The 19,536-nt window shown below is 41.0% G+C and overlaps 2 protein-coding genes across 6 annotated transcripts in view; one reads left to right on the top strand and one right to left on the bottom strand.

Annotated features, from left to right (window-relative positions):
- The window catches only part of MRE11 (MRE11 homolog, double strand break repair nuclease), a 43,053-nt gene extending 29,234 nt beyond the window's left edge, over positions 1-13,819 (bottom strand). For 2 of the 4 annotated variants that reach the window (XR_008443523.1, XM_054015630.1), the window contains exons 1-9: positions 13,736-13,819; positions 12,181-12,320; positions 11,528-11,660; positions 10,335-10,495; positions 9,016-9,103; positions 7,987-8,128; positions 3,077-3,191; positions 1,335-1,520; positions 216-387 (exon numbers count right to left, since the gene is read on the bottom strand). Coding sequence is in view for 3 of the 4 variants with exons in the window: in XM_054015630.1 (XP_053871605.1) it covers positions 216-387; positions 1,335-1,520; positions 3,077-3,191; positions 7,987-8,128; positions 9,016-9,103; positions 10,335-10,495; positions 11,528-11,660; positions 12,181-12,200 (1,017 nt within the window). In the remaining variant the exon portion in view is untranslated. The other 2 variants (XM_054015632.1, XM_054015631.1) reach the window with 2 other exon arrangements.
- A 137-nt stretch (positions 13,820-13,956) lies between these two features.
- Positions 13,957-18,050, top strand: ANKRD49 (ankyrin repeat domain 49). Of its 2 annotated transcripts, none has more exons than XM_054017020.1 (3): positions 13,957-14,062; positions 15,349-15,717; positions 17,031-18,050. In XM_054017020.1, the coding sequence occupies exons 2-3, from the start codon at positions 15,445-15,447 to the stop codon at positions 17,490-17,492; spliced, it is 735 nt and encodes a 244-aa protein (XP_053872995.1). In that variant the 5' UTR covers positions 13,957-14,062; positions 15,349-15,444; the 3' UTR covers positions 17,493-18,050. The 2 variants fall into 2 exon arrangements, with proteins under 2 accessions (XP_053872995.1, XP_053872985.1); XM_054017010.1 differs by having other exon boundaries at positions 13,957-14,082.
- The last annotated feature ends 1,486 nt before the right edge of the window (positions 18,051-19,536 follow it).

The following is a 19,536-nucleotide window of genomic DNA, read 5'->3' as shown; positions in this document are numbered from 1 at the left end:
CGGTATTAGATAAACTGTGATCCTTCACTTGACGGGCGATTAGAAGGAAGGGACGGGGTGGCCAGTATTGAGAGACAGAGTAATGAAGAGACTTTCCCCAGGCACCAGCATGTTGGCAGCATACATGGGGAGAAAATGAAGGTGTTTCAATTTCCAGTCCTATGCTTACTACAAGATCACATTCTCTTCCTACAGTTCAAGTACAAGGCAGTTACCTTTTCTATACAGAATGCTTGTACTGCTTGTGTTACTTTTGGATTGTCTGGATTAAAAATGTCTGGATGATCAGCAAGAACAATGTCCTCTATGTAGAAACTTCGTACTGTTTCAAGAGGAATCTTCTCCATATTCATTTTTTTGCCTTTAATGTGCAGCAAACCAATGTGCCTGGAATTAGATAAATAATTTTGGAAATGAGGACAGATAAGTCACAGAATTCAAATCAAAACTCTCCTTCATTCTGCACCGTGTCATTATATGAGAGCGTGTGCACGTGTGGAAGTAGACAGGATGCAAGGACCCCCTTCATTTTTCCAGGCTAACTCCACCTAAGTGAACAGAGTTGTACCTACTTACAAGGCTGAATTTAGCTTAAAGAAGCCAAGGCTAAGTTATCATAAAATACTGATTTTAACCCTTTGGCTGATTACACTATGTAATAAATTGTCAGACAGAACTACACTATATCCCAATCCATTCCCTCATATTTCAATAAATTTATCTTCTGTGTAGGACAGGGATGGGCAAACTACGGCCCACGAGCCACATCCAGTCCTTGAGCTTCTGCTGGAGCGGGGTCTGGGGCCTGCCCTGCTCCCACGCTCCAGCCCGGGAGCGGGGTCAGAGGCTGCTCCCCACGCGCACAACGAGGCTCCCAGAAGCAGCAGCAGCATATCCTCCTTCCGGCTCCTAAGCTTAGAAGTAGCCAGGGGGCTGCGTGCGCTGCCTCCACCCCAAGCACCACCCCTGCAGCTCCCATTGGCCAGGAACCGTGGCTAAAGGGAGCTGCAGGGGCAGAATCTGCGGACGGGGCAGTGCACAAAACAGCCTGGCCTCACCTCCGCACAGGAGCCGAAGCGGGGACATGCCACTGCTTCCAGGAGCTGCTTCAGGTAAGCGCCGCCTGGAGCCTGCACCCCTGACCTCCTCCCATGCCCCAACCCCCGATCCCTCTCCCGCACCCCAACCCCCCGCCCCAGCCCGGAGCCCCCTCCCGCACCCTGAACTCCTCATTTCTGGCCCCACCCCAAGGTCCGCACCCCTGGTGTAGGAGATGTCCTGCTCAACACAGCATGTGAGAAAAATATTAGAACAAAACTCAAGAAAACACATACTTTTTTATAGCTTCCCCTGGCGACAGAGAAGTAACCACTGAACTTCCAGGCTGAGATACATAGAAAAGTTGCTGTTCATTTCGGGTTGGAGCTATTTTACATTCATGTTCGTGACCCCAAATAACAAGGTCAATAAAGTCATCTAAAAACTGCTCTGGAATGTAATTGGTGGCTCCATGTTTACTCCTGTTTCAAAGAAAAGGAAGAGAATTAGAACAAAGTACAATTTTGACTGTTTTGGGGGAGTGGAGGGTAGGGAGAGAGAACAGTTGTAAAGCACTAATTTAAATAATAACCAATATTACAGTTAAATTTGGTTTGGATTTTTACAATATTTGGCAATGCACATATTTCACATGCACGTGGACAATAAATATTCCTCCTTTTTATTCCTTGCACAGATATGAGTTATTATTCAAATGCTGAGTTAACAGAAATACAATTTTGCTTGGTTTTTAATAGAGGTTATTTTTCCTCACTAGTAAGAAGGTAGCTAAAAAACTCAAATACCATTTCTGTTCTAACAAGCTTATTTACTTCTATTTTCTCCCTCGTACCCCGGCTTTGATGTGGGCTCTTCTCCCTCCCTACCCCCTGATTCCTTTCTCCTTTCACTTGGCTTGCATGCTGACTTTTCCTCCACATGAAGCTCTTTCCCATCTCTCAAGTCTTTTTGTTACAGCCTCTGTTTAAAGAAAAAAATTCCTCCATTTCTCTCTATTTAGGATTAACCCTAAAAATTTAATCCTCACTTCCCACTCCCCTTTACTTTTTTTCCCTCTAAAATGGGGACCCACAGTTATTGCTGCTCCTTCAGCCAGCTGGATGAGGTCAGTAATGAGCACTATCTGATGGTGCTCTGTCTACAACATTCCCAGACTTTTGCCTCCCCATCTTTTTCCTGGAAGTATCTGTGACACCTTCACAAACTCTTTCCTGAACAGATGCAGAGCAAAACTGATGACAATATTGTGATTTTCACTCTTTGCCTGTTAACACTTCTGGGAAAATAACATATGTGAAACAGTACAAGCATGTACAATACTCTTTGCCAAGGTAGATTTTTAAAATGTTGGAAAGTGCAAAGGAAAACGTGGGACTTGCAAACCCAACTTGCTTATAGTTTGTGTGCCGATCTGTACTATAATCAATCAGTGGCTGAGTTGTTATAACATGCACATTTATAAACTCATATTTCTCCTCACACACACTGAAGTAGTACAGAGTAGACAATTCACAGTTGTTTTGTGACAAACTGCACCCTCTCCGGAAACCCAATTATTGAAGCTGTGCTGTTTTCAACCTCTTTATTCAGAGGTCACCCTTTCCGCCAAGTGTGAACTCCTTTACTCCACCCTTCTTTCCATATGTCTTTTCTGTAATCAGATCAGCTGGACAGGGTTGTTACAGAAAGAATTGACATATTCCACTTTCTTGATGCACCTAATATCCAACAGTCTTAGGGCTAGTCTACAGTGGCAGCGCTTTAACATGGCTTGTGTGGTCATGGCAGAGCGCTGGAAGAGAGCTCTCCCAGCACTCTAAAAAACCACCTCCACGAGGGGCGCGGCTCCCAGCACTGGTGCACAGCCTACACTGGTGCTTTACAGCGCTGAAACTTGCTGCGCTCAGCGGGGTGTTTTCTCACACCCCTGAGCGAGAAAGTTGCACAAAACCGTACATCTACATGGGGGGGGGGGGGGGGGGAAGAGAAAAAATCACGATCCAGTCAATACTGTTACCTGTTCTGATGAATTACAAACAAATTAAACCAATTATCCTCATCTTCCTTTGGTCTCAGCATGGTTACCTGCTTATTGACAAACATTCGATATAGTCTCTCATCTGGTATAGATCCTGGAATGTCCATGGCAAAATGTTAATCAATGTTACTGTACAATAAATTATGTTTTATCAGCAAAAACATTGTAAAGTGAAGTTGTGTGGCAACATTGTTAAAGAACCCTGAGGCACTAACACGGATTTGATCAAGGTAATTTTATTATTTAACATACTCTGTCTCTAAAATGGGAACTCATCAACCTGAAATCTAGTCCTTTAAAAAAAAAAAAAAAGTTGAAATTAATGCCAGCAGGTATTACACCTGCCCTTGAGTCCCCCTGCCAATTATCAGGGTTTACAATCAAGTTTATTTTTTTTAAATATTATTATTTTTAATTTTTATTTATTTATTTTTATATTAGGGCTGTGATTAATCACACAGTTAACTCATGCGATTACCGGTAACGTAATTAAAAAATTAATTGCAATTAATCATACTGTTAATAGACTTCCAATTTAAATTTATTAAATATTTTGGATGTTTTTCTATATTTTCATGTATATTGTATGCTGTGTTGTAATTGAAATCAAAGCGTATATTATTTTTGATTACAAATATTGGCACTGTAAAAACAAAAGAAATAGTATTTTTCAATTCACCTCATATGAGTACTGTAGTGCAATCTCTGTCGTGAAAGTGCAATTTACAAATGTAGATTTTTTTTTTTTTGGTTACATAACTGCACTCAAAAACAAAATGTAAAACTTCAGAGCCTACAAGTCCATTTAGTCCTACTTCTTGTTCAGACAATTGCTAAGACAAACAAGTTTGCTTACATTTACAGGAGCTAATGCTGCCCTCTTATTTACAATGTCACCAGAAGGTGAGAACAGACATTTGCCTGGCATTTTTGTAAACGGCATTGCAAGGTATTTACGTGCCAGATACGCTAAGCATTCATATGCCTCTTCATGCTTCAGCCACCATTCCAGAGGACATGCTTCCATGCTGATGACACTTGTTAAAAAAATGTTAATTGAATTTGTAACTCAACTCCTTGGAGGAGAACTGTATGTCCCCTGCTCTGTTTTACCCGCATTCTGCCACATATTTCATGTTATAGCAGTCTCGGATGATGATCCAACACAGTATTCTTAAAACAAACATTTCACAGCAGATTTGACAAAACGTACCAATGTGAGATTTCTAAAGATAGATACAGCAGTCAACCCAAGATTTAAGAATCTCAAGTGCCTTCCAAAATCTGAGAGGGATGAGGTGTGGAAAATGCCTTCACATGTCTAAAAAGAGCAACACTCTGATGCGGAAACTACAGAACCCGAACCACCAAAATAGAAAAGTCAACCTTCTGCTGGTGGTAGCTGACTCAGATGATGAAAATGAACATGCATTGGTCCACTCTGCTTTGGATGGTTATCGAGCAGAACCTGTCATCAACATGGACGCATGTCCTCTGGAGTGGTGGCTGAAGCATGAAGGGACATATTTAGCGCATCTGGCACATAAATATCTTGCGATGCCAGCTACAACAGTGCCATGCAAATGCCTGTTCTCACTTTCAGGTGACATTGTAAACAAGACAGGAGCAGTATTATCTCCTGCAAATTGTAACCAAACTTGTTTGTTTGAGTGACTGGCTGACGTAGGACTGAGTGGACTTGTAGGTTCTAAAGTTTTACATTGTTTTATTTTTGAATGCACTTATTTTTTGTACATAACTCTACATTTGTAAATTCAACTTTCATTATAAACAGATTTCACTACAGTACTTGTATTAGGTGAATTGAAATATACTATTTCTTTTGTTTTTTACAGTGCAAATATTTGTAATCAAAAATAAATATAAAATGAGCACTGTACACTTTGTATACTGTGATGTAATTTAAATCAATATTTGAAAATGCAGAAAACATCCAAAAATATTTAAATAAATGGTATTCTATTATTGTTTCATCACACGACTAATCAGTTTCATTGCGTGACAGCCCTATTTTTTTTATTTATATATATAATATGCACGTCTCTCTCCCTTTTGGTTGTATGTGAAAAGGCTAAACAAAAATTGACTACATATGGGGAAGCAGTGAAGTAGACCCAAAAAACTGCTCCGTTTGCAAACAATGGCCATCTATTAAACCAACCTATTTTCTTCATGGGTTTGATCCTGAAAGGTGGAGTGCTCTAAATGCCAAATGTAGCCAGGAGTGAGTAACCTTAGTTCCAATTGACTTGATTAGGTGCTGGAGGCACTCAGCACCTAGCAGAATCAAGCCCTAAAATCATTTATTTTGGTAAAGCTTTTATGTTTTTCATTTGATGTGCGTATTTTAAAGATTATGCCTTACATCATGGAAACAATAAATCCACATACAGTACTTGAGGGCTGCTTGGAATTTACTCCTGGGGAAATTCTGCAGCAAAATTTTAAAAACTCTGCACACAATATTTTAGAATTCTGCAAATTTTATTTGTCAAAATAACACCATATAATCATGCCAGTTTCAGTTTTGGTAATTTATTTCAAAATACTTGTCAGCAAGTATGTCTGTAACAATACAGACACACACAAAAATTCTCCCAAGAGTAACAGAATTGAAAGAAACCCCTATGACAACCCAGTTCCTGTTTCTCGGGCCCCTCCCCACCCCCTGCAGAGCCCAGCCGGGGGCCAGACACCCACAACCCTCTCCCCCCACCCCCCCCGAGCCCAGGCGTGGGTTCCCCCCAGCCCAAACCCCCACACCCCTCCCCATCAGAGCCCAGCTGTGGGGCCCCCTCGCCCTGACACCAACCCCCCTACTCCTCAGAAACCCAGGGATCCCGAGCAGGGCCAGCTCCAGGCACCAGCTGAGCAAGCAGGTGCTTGGGGCGGCCAAGGGGAAGGGGCGGCACGTCGGGCTCTTCAGCGGAGGGTCCCTGTCCCTCTCGGAGGGAAGGACCTGCCGCCATTTGCGACTTTCCTCCCCCCCCCCACCGCTCGGGGCGGCAAAAACCCTGGAGCCGGCCCTAATCCAGAAGGAGAAACAGCCTCATGCTGGCTTGTGTGGAGTTTACTATACACAGCCGTCTTCTTCCCTCAGAGCGTGCTGGGAACTGCAGCTGCCGGGAACCCTCTAGCTCCCTCCCCCTCCCCCAGGCTGTGTCTTCTATGTGCAAGCTGGGCCCCGCTGGGTCCAGTGGCCCCTAGTGGCAGCCAGCAGCACTGCAGCCTATTTCTGTGGGGAAAAGGAAATCCTGCACAAAACACATTAAATTCTGCATTGCACAGTGGCACAGAATTCCCCCAGGAGTAGGCACTGCACATTTCCAAAAGTTTTGTAAGACATATACATGTAATTTTTTTTGGGGGGGGGAGAGGGGGGGAGCACAAAATAATTAAAAAATTTTGCATCTAAATCTCCTCCACAAAAACCAAGTAAGGCACTTCAGTAAAATCCTTAAAAGTAATAATAATTTCTAGAAGGAACGCAAGTACTTCTTCACCAAGGAAGAAAAGCTGCTGGTTTTTTTTCTTTTAACTTGCACATAAAAAAAAGATTATTGCTAATCAATAATACTATTGGCAAGCACATCTACTTAAAAGTTAAATGTTTTTGTTAACACCTTTATATGTTGTGTGTGATATGAAGCATTAGCTTCACTAGATTTCAAGCAGCACCACACTTATTAAATACCTCTGTATATAAAGACCCTGATCTGCAGTGAATTCTGCTTATAATTACGACCTTATTTTGCCAGCAACACTTATAATCACATTTCCATTTTCTACTATCATAACTTGGGGGAAAAAACGACTCTTCTAATATTAAACAAGAGGTACAGGTGGTAGGATGTGCAAATTTTTTTTAAAAAGAGTCTTATACCAACATGTTATGGATACTACACAATGATATAGTGTAATACAATTATTTTAAAACATGTGAAGAAAACTACCATCTAAACAAAAAACCCAGGAAATAAAGAGAAAGCACTACATGAGAGGAAGGAAAAAGGGTCCTACGTATTGAGGCTGAAATCTATCATAAAATACCTCTGAAAGAGAAAAACTTTCAGGTGTTTCTCAAAAGTGGTGAGGAATTGACGGAGACAGATGCTATTTATGCAGCAACTTAGGTGGACAGGACAAGAAAGGCGTCTGTGCCAAAAACACTATTTCAAACAAGCACTATTAAAAAAAAAAAAAAATGTTGAGTTGTCGGGGTAAAAATGGGGAGGAATGGGTTTCATTCAACAACAAGAGATTCCATTGTAATAAACAAGTAAATGCTACATACCACCATATCTAACTTGCTGACTCCTGACACAATAGTGGAATCCCTAAAAGATAGCTGCTGTCAAGAGCACAGATACAAACCTCAACAGGACTCACAGGAAGTCATAAAAGTATAGATGGAATATGCACCATATTAAGGGTTTTATAAACCACGACAAACTAAAAATCAAACTTGCCTCTTTACAAGCAGCCTGTGAAAAGAATGTAGGGTAAGAAAGTGATCATGGCTGCTCCACTCAGTAAGTAAACATGCTGTACTGTGAACAAACTACAAGCCAATGACACAGCCTGTTAAGAGAGAATTTCAAAAAAAATAGAACCACATGGTCAGGAGGTCACATACTACTTTTGCAAGTTCATCTCATGATAAGAGATGCAGTATGTGCACACATGCTTTTGAGCTATGTGTAACACCTTTCCTCAGAAATATTGATTCTAAGATTCTTTACCTGGCTCACTACTTCTATATGAAGTTAGAATATAAACTTCAGTACGGAAGGAAATAGAGCTCTGTGATATAAAGAAGGGTCTAGACATGCTTCTGAAATATCTAGCTGAACAGAAAGGAAGCTTACCTAATCCATATAGAGCAATTTTTGTGCTTCCCTTGTGGAGTAAAATGGGACTAATGTCTATCTTCTCTACAGATGATGAGCGTCCAAAATGATTCAGCAATCCTGCACTGCTTAAAATATCCAATGCACACAATGCATCTGCCTATTGAAAATATTAAGGAACAGAAAGATAATGGATTTGTACTTAAATTCAACTTCTAAATTTGTTCAACAATGCAAGACAAATAGTAATAGTTTATTAAGTATTGTAAAAAGGAAGTCTGAATGATATCTGGCTTAGCTAAATTGATTGCTCAGTATGAACTACCAAGTTACATTTTTGCTGTTATTAAATAGTTCATTTTTTTTGTAGGTTGTGAATAATAGTAATAATCCTATATTACAGATTCACATGTCAAATGCATAATGAAAACCTTTATGAACAGTAGTTTGAAAACATGAGCCTTATGCGCTTTTTAAAACTTTAATAACTTGACTGTTTTTTTTTATTTTAAGCAACAATTAAAAATATTTGACCAACATTATGATGGCTTCCTTCATACAGACCAGAAGAAGTAACTAAAGCCGTAAATCAATTTAAAAAAATACAGCTAACAAATAATCTAAATGCATGGAAAAGGACTGAAATTAAAACTCAAGATATTAAAAGACATTTTCTTACATAAAAAAAAAATCTTGAACTTTTCTACACCTAATATTTTGAAAACCCTTTCAATTTCTCTTGCATTGTGGGGGGGCAATAAGTCTTTATCCCTTCTCTAGCTCTAGAAATCCCTAAAATAAGGTATTAGATAGGCAGATCATATGGTCCCATATCCTCTCTTCCCATCCCTCCTAATAATTGAATGTAGAACCTAACATGTCAGTTTGAGTCTGACATGAGCAAAACAAAGGAAAATGCACCCAGTTAATTAAAAAGGAAATTTAAAAGTGAAATGGGGTGACTGATATTAGTAACCTGTTCCCAAAGGAAAAAAAATACTTGTATTTGTGCAATGGTATAATTTTTGTCATCACTATAATAATTACCCCTGTGGGATCATCATGATTGCCATGAATACTAAAAACTGGAATAGAAATGTTGAGATTCCCATCCTGGTAGTTCACCCATGGAAATCTGAATAGGAAAAAAGTTTACATTTGTTTACAAGCTCTTTGCATACACAAATTCATGATACAATGTTTCTTATCAAAACAACAACTTATACAGAAACTTCAATTGCATATTAAAGCATTTTATGAACATTAATAAAGAAACATTCAGCAACACTCTGAAGCAGGTGATTATTAAATGAGGTTTCATTTTATTTAAATTAAATGGGACTAAGAGGAAGGGCAGTGGTTAAAGGCACCAGTTTGGGACTTAGGAGACCTGAGTTCAGGTTCCTACTCCACCACAGACTTCCTGGGTGATGTTGACAAGTCACTTAGGCCCAGATCCTCAAAAGGTATTCAGGTCCTTAACTTCCATTGAAATCGTGGAGCCTAAATGCCTTTGAGGATTTGGGCTTCTGTGCCTGTTTCCTACCTGTGAAATGGGGATAATAGCACTGCTTTATCTCACAAGAGTGTTGTGAGGATAAATACAATAACTGTGAGGTGCTCAAATTCTTCAGATGGAGGCCATAGACATAGCTAAGACAGACAGACAGCGGGCAGGAGTGTGGGGGAGGAAAGGCATTACATAATTTTGGATAAACAAGACTTTGGATACAGATGGGAATTTGCATTGTACCGCATCACTGTGTTCACCTGGTACACACGGTTATATTTAATGTTGAAAAATTGTCTCATACATTCTCCATTAAATATTTAAAAAAAAAAAAAAAAAAAATCTCCTTTTCAAAATTCATGCCTTGTCTTTGTCCAAAGCTGAATTTTGTTTTCAAAAGTTTGAGCAGTTTAATTTATGTTAAAATCTTTCAGTTCTAAAAGCTCAAAAGTCTAGATAGGATTATGGGGGCCTAATCCTACAAATAATTTTAGTTCATACAACCAGTGCTATTGTATTCAATGACTATTCAAATGAGTATACGGACATCATATTTCCAATACTGGGCTTACGTATATCAGAATGTATATGATATGCAATACACCTAGAAAAGTCATCCAAAGATGGTGACAAAGTTCATAAGAATATTTTCGCAGAAAATGGGCTGAGGATCCTGCAACCTGCTCCACACAGTGGACTACTGAAAGTTCACAGAAATCCACTGACTTGCGGAGGTCTGCCCATAAGCCGCTTACAGGATCAGACTCTTAAATCTACTGCAGTGGCAGCTTACAATAGCTAACCAGCAAATTGCACAACATACTGTAGTTATTTCATCACAGTAAAATATACTTACTTGCTAAAACCAAAATTGACTGACTGGTCACTCAAAATTTCAAATTGTACAGGATGATCACCCATGCAGTATTTTCTTAATAATTCAATGCAGTTGTGTAATGTTTTTCTGGAAGGTTTATTTTCATGAAAAAGATCCCCACCTAATAAAATAAAATCCACCTGCACAGATCAAGAGCTTTGTTATAGTCAAGTGGTATTCTATATTATCTTAAAAGCAATTCCCTACATGCTCTTGTAAAACACTGATTTTATGTTGAAGTGTATGGAATTTCTTACCAGGTCTTCTAAGTTAATATCATATTTATAGATTGTAAAACAAATAAAACCTAAAATGCTTATAGTTAAATTATCTAACAATATTCAGAAAAATTAAAAAGACAATCTGAATTTACAAAACCCAAAACCACAACAACAACAAAAGCATACAACACTTTGCAAAGCAGCACTACAGAATTCTTAAAATCAATGACAAGGAAGGTGCCAACAATATTTTACAGGTGTTCCACCCCAGTTTTTTTAATGTTTAAGTATTTCACAGGGGAGAAGCTGGAAATTTATTGTCTCTACCCCTAAGAAATCATTATTAATTCACTTTGCATTATTTTTATAAGGATGCCCAACCAATCTGAATTTCTGAATACATGTTAAATGAATGGATACTCAACAAAACAGCTCCATCAGGATTACAAATATACATTTGGATATATCTGGTAATTATTACACTCATAAGAATAGAGGGTAAGCCTAACTTCCATTTTACGAGGCACCAGAGCCTAAATTCCATTGACTTTTAATCCTGCAATGAGCTCCCCTGCAAACAACCTCCACTGAAACCAATGTGGGTCTGTCTTCATGGAGCTCATTCCAATATCATGCACTCAATTTCCAAAATAAACAGTTCAGTCCTACCAGAGTCCCTGAAAAGAAAACTGTCCAGTACTTTCATTATTACATTTAAGGTACCATATTAGCTGCTAAGAACTGAACATCAGCTACATTTCTACTCTTGCTCAAACCCCTCTTTAGATTGAGCAACCTTCTTATAATTACTTCAGAAAAAAGGCCGCAATCTTGCAATTTTCAAAGGGCTCCACAAGATCCAGATACAGGATTGGGGCCAACCTTCCTAATACTTTCTGGAAAGGATCCAAAGTCCAGTCTCATAACCTTATTTTCCCAAAGGCTGCTTACTTCTTTTTGTTGAGCATGTCTCAAAATTTCATCAAAAGTTACAAACGTATCATTTCCACGCACAGGATCCTTCTCCAAGTACCCAAGGTGAATGTCAGTGGCAACCAAGATTTTGAAGGTATCTTCTTCATCCCTAAATCGAATTAAAAAAATAAAAATAGAAAACTGTACTATGAATTCAGCTATTTCAACAGTCTATCATACAATAAACTGTTTTGCCAAAAATCACCAAATGCACAAACAGTCTGGCACAGAAACCATTGTATTTTGTAGAGTTAACATCACACCATCATCTTAAAAATCAAGTCTGTCTCAAAATGTTTAACTACTTCTGTTTCAAACACCACCTAAAATTATGGTAAATAAAAGAGGTTATGGGCTAGATCCTGCAAATGGATCCATGCAGATGCAGGGCTGCACCCATGTGGATCCCTTTGAAGGATCTTCTAATCCTAAAGAAAAAAAATATTTTCTTCATAAAACCACAAATATTGTCTGAGAGAAACAGGCAGATCAAGTACTTGAAACTATATTTAATTATTTTTTTAAAAAACTGAATAGCTTGCCAGTTGACTGTTTCCTTTCAGATGGAACAGAAACATGTGCAATGTTTGCATAGGGAGGTTATGGGCCTGAAAAAAACAGGAGCTTACCCTGAGTTGACGCGACTCATCTCTGCACTCACAATGGCTCCAGGTGGCTAGTACTCCTCACTGAGCAGTTCTGGACAGAGCTTGATGGGTCAGTACAAGGCAGAAAATTCAGTTCTAGCTTTGAATACAGAGAATAGTGTCTAAAAGACATGAATACAAATGGATTACAATTAAGCGCATAATAAACTGAGTTCATGCCACCTACCCAGTTTTGCACAGATAGTTGTACTGCTCCTTTTTTAAAAATACAAAAAGTCAGATGTATTTAAGAAAATTACACTTTTTTGTTTTTTGGGGGGAGGGAGGTGATAACTCAGTGGTTTGAGCATTGGCCTGCTAAATCCAGGGTTGTGAGTTCAATCCTTGAGGGGGCCATCTGGGGCAAAATCAGTACTTGGCCCTGCTAGTGAAAGCAGGAGGATGGACTCGATGCCCTTTCGGGGTCCCTTCCAATTCTATGAGATAGGGATATCTCTATATATAAAATTTAAAAAATGTTTATCATTTCATTTCACTGCTGCACAATGTAATCAAGTATATGGGGTAAAAGGAATAGCTCAGTGGTTTGAGCATTGGCCTACTAACCCAGGTTTGTGAGTTCAATCCTTGAGGGGGACATTTAGGGATCTGGGGCAAAAATCTGTCTGGGGATTGGTCCTGCTTTGAGCAGGGGGTTGGACTAGATGACCTCCTGAGGTCCCTCCCAACCCTGATATCCTATGAAAAGGAATCTCTATTTCTGCCCCTTGCACACCAAAGTGGCCTTTCAAAGGTATATAGCACAGAAGCTGTCCCAGAAACAGGGCTTTGGAAGAGCTATCCTTCGCAATTCAAGTAACGACGCGGCACCTGAACAGCAGTGAGACAGGACTCCCTTAATCAGCAGGCACCCAAACTTCCCCGCACGAGGGGGCCATGCTGGCAGGCTGCCTGCGAGCAAACACGCATTGGAGCGGACAGACGCACAGCCCCCAGCAAGGAAGGACGCATGCGATGCTGTAGCTAGATCTGAGTGGCAGAGATACGGCCAATGGACCAGAGGGGCCAGCAAATGAAGGCGCAACCATTCCACCCCTCTCAAGAGGGAGCATTGGATGCTGGGGATCCGGGTGCTTGTGTAACCCACTAGCATGCGCTACAGCCCCCCGCTACACCCCAGCAACGGGGCTCTCGAGCTCTGGCGGTTCCCAGTTCAATCCGGTGCCCGGCAGGCCAAAGCTTGCATCCAAACACGCGGGTATCAGCTAAACCCCGCGCCGCGGCTTCCCCTCCGGGCCCCGGCACGGGGGTGGAGGTAGGGTGACCAGATGCCCCGATTTTATAGGGACAGTCCCGATTTTTGGGTCTTTTTCTTATATAGGTTCCTATTACCCCCCACCCCGTCCCGATTTTTCACATTTGCTGTCTGGTCACCCTAGGTGGAGGGAACAACCACCCACCCGCTGCGCAGAGCGGCTCGGGGCGCTGCGGGCTGCACGGGGGCCCGGCCCGTCTCCCCTGAGCCCCGGGGAAGCTGCTGCCCCGACTCAGCCCCGCTTCGCCGCGCGGTCCTCACCCGGCAGCCCTACCGCGTCAGCAGCCGGGCCTCGCCGCGCTTTCAGTTTCCATAGCGCTGAAGGGGCGGGGATAGACTGAGTAGTGTCCTCTCGCGATAACGACCCACCAGCTCCCGCCTTACCCGTTCCTCCGCGAGACCGGGGCAAGGCGGGGACGCAATTGGTCAGACTGGAACCAATCACAGGTAGCGTCACGGCCACTTCCGGGAGGAGCTGCGGACCGGAAGTGTTATACTGGGCTCCGTCTGTGTACTTGCATGTGGAGGGGCCGGTGGTTCTGAGTCCCGTGCCACCGTCGCCAGCCGGCCCCGCCCCTGAAATCCCTGGTGGGTATGAGGCTGGGCAGGTATTTTTGCCCCCGTAGCCGCTCGGGGGGGGGGACCCAGTTACAGCTCGGAAGCTCAGCAGCGCCCGGGGGGATCGGTGCCGGTGCCAGTGCCTGGCTGGGGGCCTTCCCTTAGCAGGAGCGCTCAGTGCTGCCAGAAGTGGCGCTCGTTCCCTGGCATCAGTATTGCACCTGCTAGCCCAGGAGAGTGCGGGGGGCGGGGAGGGTCTGGAGGTGTTGGCCGTGGGACGGCATGTAAACCTGAGCTCTTGGCTACTCTAGGTCATTACAAATCTCATGGCACTGTGAATGTCACAGTGACCTGGCTAGAGTCCAGCTCAGGTTACCAGTCACCTGAGACGTGTTTTGCATCATCAGAACAAAGTGGGATGTGGAACGAGAGTACGTTGTTTGGGGAAGTGGTATCAGACCAGCTACCCTGCTGAGTACAATGCTAACTAGCCCGTCTGCTGTGCACCAGCTGCATCCTGGGAGCAGGAGCCAGAAGGGACAGGTGACTCAGGGAATAGGTAGAGGAAAGGGACAAAAGGAAGCTGGCAACAGTGGGCAGGAGGCTGACCTTGGCTTCCATCCCTTCTCTTTCAATTTTAAAGATGGATAAACTCATTCTTGGATGGGGGTAGGGGAGCTGATGCATTAAATTGAGTGCATGCTTTTGAGGATTGCATGCTCAGACAGTTCCCACAGTATCACTGACAGAGAAAAATCCTATCCTGCTGAGCACAGGGCTACCTTTCTGCCCCTGTCATGAGTTTCTCTCCTAGCTGTGGTGCTTTACAGAGGAAATGCCCAGTGTTCTCATTCTTTCTCACCTCATCTGCACCCTGAAGCTATCCCAGGCTTTTGGATGAAATGTATAGATAAGACATTATTGTTACAACTCAAAAGTAAAACAGAAGCAAAAACTAATGTTGAAAATAGATATTATAAAATTTCTAAACACTGTTAACCATTTGGCTTCTGCAGGGTATTCCACTCAGATTATGCAAAATGCACATTCAGTGCTGCGCTATTACTTTTGCAGATGTCATAATTACTGTGTACAAGCACTCTATTTCTGGGGGGGTTTGATAGGAAATATGTGATATTTTTTGATAGAAAAATCCTGCAGCTAACACAGTTCCTGTTTACATAGCCAGTTTGGTAAAATGTACATAAACTGGCATTCTTAAAATTGGTTCTTGAAAATTGTTTCATTGTGTTGCTGGTATTGGCACAACCCTTGTTTTAGCTTTTGTTGATGATTTATGTATGTGTGTTTGGCAGGAGGTAATGCTGAATGACTCGGAAAAGAAGCAAGACAGCAACAGAAGAAAAAATATTTAACTCTGTACAGTTGACATTTACAGATGCTAACTAAAAATGAATGAAAGCAGAAAATCAGATGAGAAAAATATTGACGATAGAAAAGATGATAGAGAAGAATTACTGGAATTTTCGGAGAACTTTAACCAACTTGAATTGTTGGAAACACACAGACATCTAATTCCTATAGGAACTCAGAGTCTTTGGTCAGGAGAGTCTGGTGAGGAAGATGAAGAGGAGGAAAAAAGTGAGGAGTGGTACCAAATGCAAGAAAAAAAAATGGAAAACAATCCAGAAAAACTGCTGCTTTGGGCAGCTGAAAAAAATCGGGTAAGAAGGAGTTCATCCACTATATATATATATATATATATATATATATATATATATATATATATATTTTTTTTTCACTGTATTACCTTTAATTGGTATGTACCCAGATTATGCTTAAAAAACAAAAATCTAGCCATAATTGTTCTATTTTTGCAAAGCATATTGGGAGCCCAGCTAATTGGACCTAGAACATTTGGGGCCAGGTCCTGCAAGCAGATTCACCGGGGTGGCTTCCCTTTCAAGTCAGCAAGGCTCCAAATAAGTTCAGGTGTCTCTCCATGCAGCTCAGCTTGCAGGATCAAGGCCTTGATTTGTACCAAGAGCTCAAATACTAACACTGATCTGAAAATACTGTGAACTGAAAGAGCATTCTGGGTATTTTAATACAAATTATGAGCCCAACAGGTACACTCTTAATCCTATTGTATTGCTTTAATGCATGTCATATTAAAACAAAGTACACTAATTTTGAATGCCGAAATGAGGTCCATCTCTTGCAAACGATATGTTCGCAGTGTGTCAGCTGAAGCTGGTTAACTACTTCCAATAAATTGGAGAATAATTTTTTGAGGGATTTTGTCATTGTATGTGGTATGTGTGCATTAACAAATGGTATTCTACCAACTGTAAAGTTGGTTAAATACTACCAGAAGTAACTGTGCATATAGTTATCGTGTGGCAGAGTTCTACAGGTTATGATTGTGGCCAAGAGTTGAGTAGGATTCAATGAAAGATTTTAATTTGAATCCAACTATATAGATAAGACCATCAACAGTTCTGCTGTAGAAGATAACTTTTTAAAATAAGGAATATAACATCTCGTGCTTTAGGGCATAAAATAAGCATTACATCAAGGAAGTTAGTAATAACCTGGGGTAAGTTATTCCATAATTGGAGATGGGGTTGCTTGAAGTCAGTGGGACTGATGCAAGTATCTTTAAGCACATGCTTGCCTGGACTGGGGCCAGAAACAGGATGCTGTACTAAGTAGACTACTGGTCTGATCCAGTGGGACAATTCCTGTTTATCCATAAGATAAAACAAACCAAAAAATTCTTACCTCAAACATGGTCTTTTTTTTTCTTCAAAACTATGCTGTATATACAGGAGATGAATTGAATTGTGTTTTGACTGAAGGGGAAGATGGTTACTCTTGACAAAAACATTCCCATTAAATAGTACTTTATCCTATATGCACTAAAATCAGCAGACTATAAATTGACCTGATTTAATTACACTTGTTACATAAACTGCTGTCTAAAAGTACAGTTTGTGTGTGTGCGTATATTAAGCTGTCTGTCTTTCTTACATAGCTTAGCACAGTACAGAGACTCCTTTCTCAAAAGCTAGCTCCCGTTAACATCCAAGACGAAGATCAGTACACTCCCCTCCATCGAGCTGCCTACAGTGGACATATAGATGTTGTGCGTGAATTGATTGCCCACGGTGCAGATGTCCATGCACTGACAGTGGATGGCTGGACGCCTCTACATAGTGCATGTAAGTGGAACAATACAACAGTGGCTTCGTTTTTACTTCAGCATGGTGCAGATATCAACGCTCAAACAAATGGATTGCTGACACCATTGCATCTTGCTGCAGGAAACAGAGGGAGTAAAGAAACACTTGAACTTCTGCTGATGAATCGTTATGTGAAACCAAACCTAAAAAATAACTTGGATGAAACTGCATTTGATATTGCTAGAAGAACTGACATATATCACTACCTTTTTGAAATTGTAGAAAATTGCACAAATTCTGTGCCAGATTCTTAAAAATTCTCATTATTTAAACTTCTGAATGTGAATTTCACTTACTTCCTCTTTGTGAGACGGCATTCTTTATACTTGCACCCAAAACAAGTGGTTTCTCCCCACTTCTCAGAAAAGAGTTAATGGGTGATATTGTAGAGGGAGATCTCATGATTAAGATTTCATTATTTTTTGCAAAATAAATGACCATATACTTACTCAGACTTTGACATATTATCACTTATATAGAATGGGACTTGAGGTGTTCTGCAGGCTAGAGCTTTGGTAAATTTAGTAATTTGCAGTGGGTCTCCACTTTATCAGTGCAAATTAGCAAGGATCTACTATAATTAAAGTCCAAAACACTAATATCAAGTCAAGGAGAAAGCTGGAACATTAACTGTTAAGTAAGCTAGCAGGTTATGCACAAATTGGTAGTTACTGTTTGTTTTAAACTTTTGAGACACGTGTTTTAACTTCTTGAAAAGTGCATGAAAACGCTGACTGAATGTAACTAACTTATACAGGGGACACTCAAAATATTTAGTTTCCTCATTTTAAAATAAAATACTTAACACTAAATATTGTTTGTGTTGTGGATCTTTGTTGAGGGCCTAATAATCAATGAAATTGTCTGTTCATAGACCAAGAGCATTATTCCTATAGTGTCAAAAGCAGTTCCAGTTTAGTTTTACTGGTACTTTCGTATGGAGATGACTATCATTAAGGGTCCTGTTTACACTCTCCTTCAAAATTAGTTAAAGAATAATGTTTAGATGGATCCAAATACACACTTGTCTACAAGTTGAAGCATGTCAAGATAAACCAAACGCTGTTGTGTCTGACTTGATTGAAACATTTTACAGAGCAGAAGGGACTTTAGTAGTATGTCTGATCCATGCTGAAGTCTTGTACAGTTCATTCTAACACAGGAGTCAGGACACCATTCTAGTCTCATACATTTCATTTTGTGTTTTTTCTCAGAAATTCTCTAACTTTTGGACAGTTCCCTTAGTTCAGTTCTATATTTGATCCCCTTTTTAACTGATGAGTGGCCAGTATTGTCAACCTGGAGCACTCAAATATCACGCGGCAGGCACAAAAAACATGGGATTGGATTAAAAATCATGCGATTTTAAAAATAATGCATCTTGAGTTCTCACTGTTTATCTTCTGGCTTTTGAACCTTGTGGGGTGCACTTGAGTGATGTTGGCAAGCTTTTCTCTGCAACCATGAGAGCTAGAAACTTACTTTCAGCTTTTAATTTAAAGTAGATTCTCATGTATGCCCAGAAGTTAGAGCTTTAAGACATAAACCAAACATGATGAGACTTGTAATGAAATCACAAGCATTGGCAACACTGGGTAGTCCTTGACTCCAGCATTTTCTCCTTTTGCCAACACCTTCCTCTCCAAGCAGCTCAGGTCCAGATCTACAGAGGGACTTGCAGTGCTCAGCTTTGCCTTTTAGGTGCCTAGAAAAATCACAGGAACAATCTGTGATCCACAAAGACTAAGCTAGGTGCCTAAATAATGAATGGGATGAGACAGGCTCCCCAGCATGTGATCCACAAAAAGTCAGTGTATTGGCTGGCGAGCCAGGTAAGCTAGCCAATGGGAGACACTGATGAGAGGGGTGTGGCCTAAGCCCCACCTCCTTACAGAAATAGGCACATAACTTTTGGCTGCAGGGACACAAGGCCGACAGCTAGGAACCTGTCTCCTGCAATCAGGTGGCTTAGTGCCTAACTCATTTATTGTGAGAATGAGTAAGGTGCCTGTCTCACGCTACACAAAATGGCCAGCGCAGGAGGTTAGTTCAGTGATTAGAGCATGCACCTAGGATGCAGGATGGTCATTTAAAGAGGAGGACTGGACCCTGGGTCTTCTAACCACCAGGCTACAGAGTCTTCCTCTCTCTCTCTCTCTCTCTGGACCAATGATTCTTTAAATATTTATACACACCAGAAGAGCTTCAACAAGAAAGATTACGGAAGCCCCACCTCACAACATTCTGTATCTCAGTGGTTAAAGCACTCTCCCTAGAGAGTGTTCAAATCTTCTCCCC

This window comes from Malaclemys terrapin, chromosome 1 (genome assembly GCF_027887155.1).
Source record: "Malaclemys terrapin pileata isolate rMalTer1 chromosome 1, rMalTer1.hap1, whole genome shotgun sequence".
Lineage (NCBI taxonomy): Eukaryota > Metazoa > Chordata > Testudines > Emydidae > Malaclemys > Malaclemys terrapin.
This window is presented reverse-complemented; position numbering and strand designations above follow the sequence as displayed.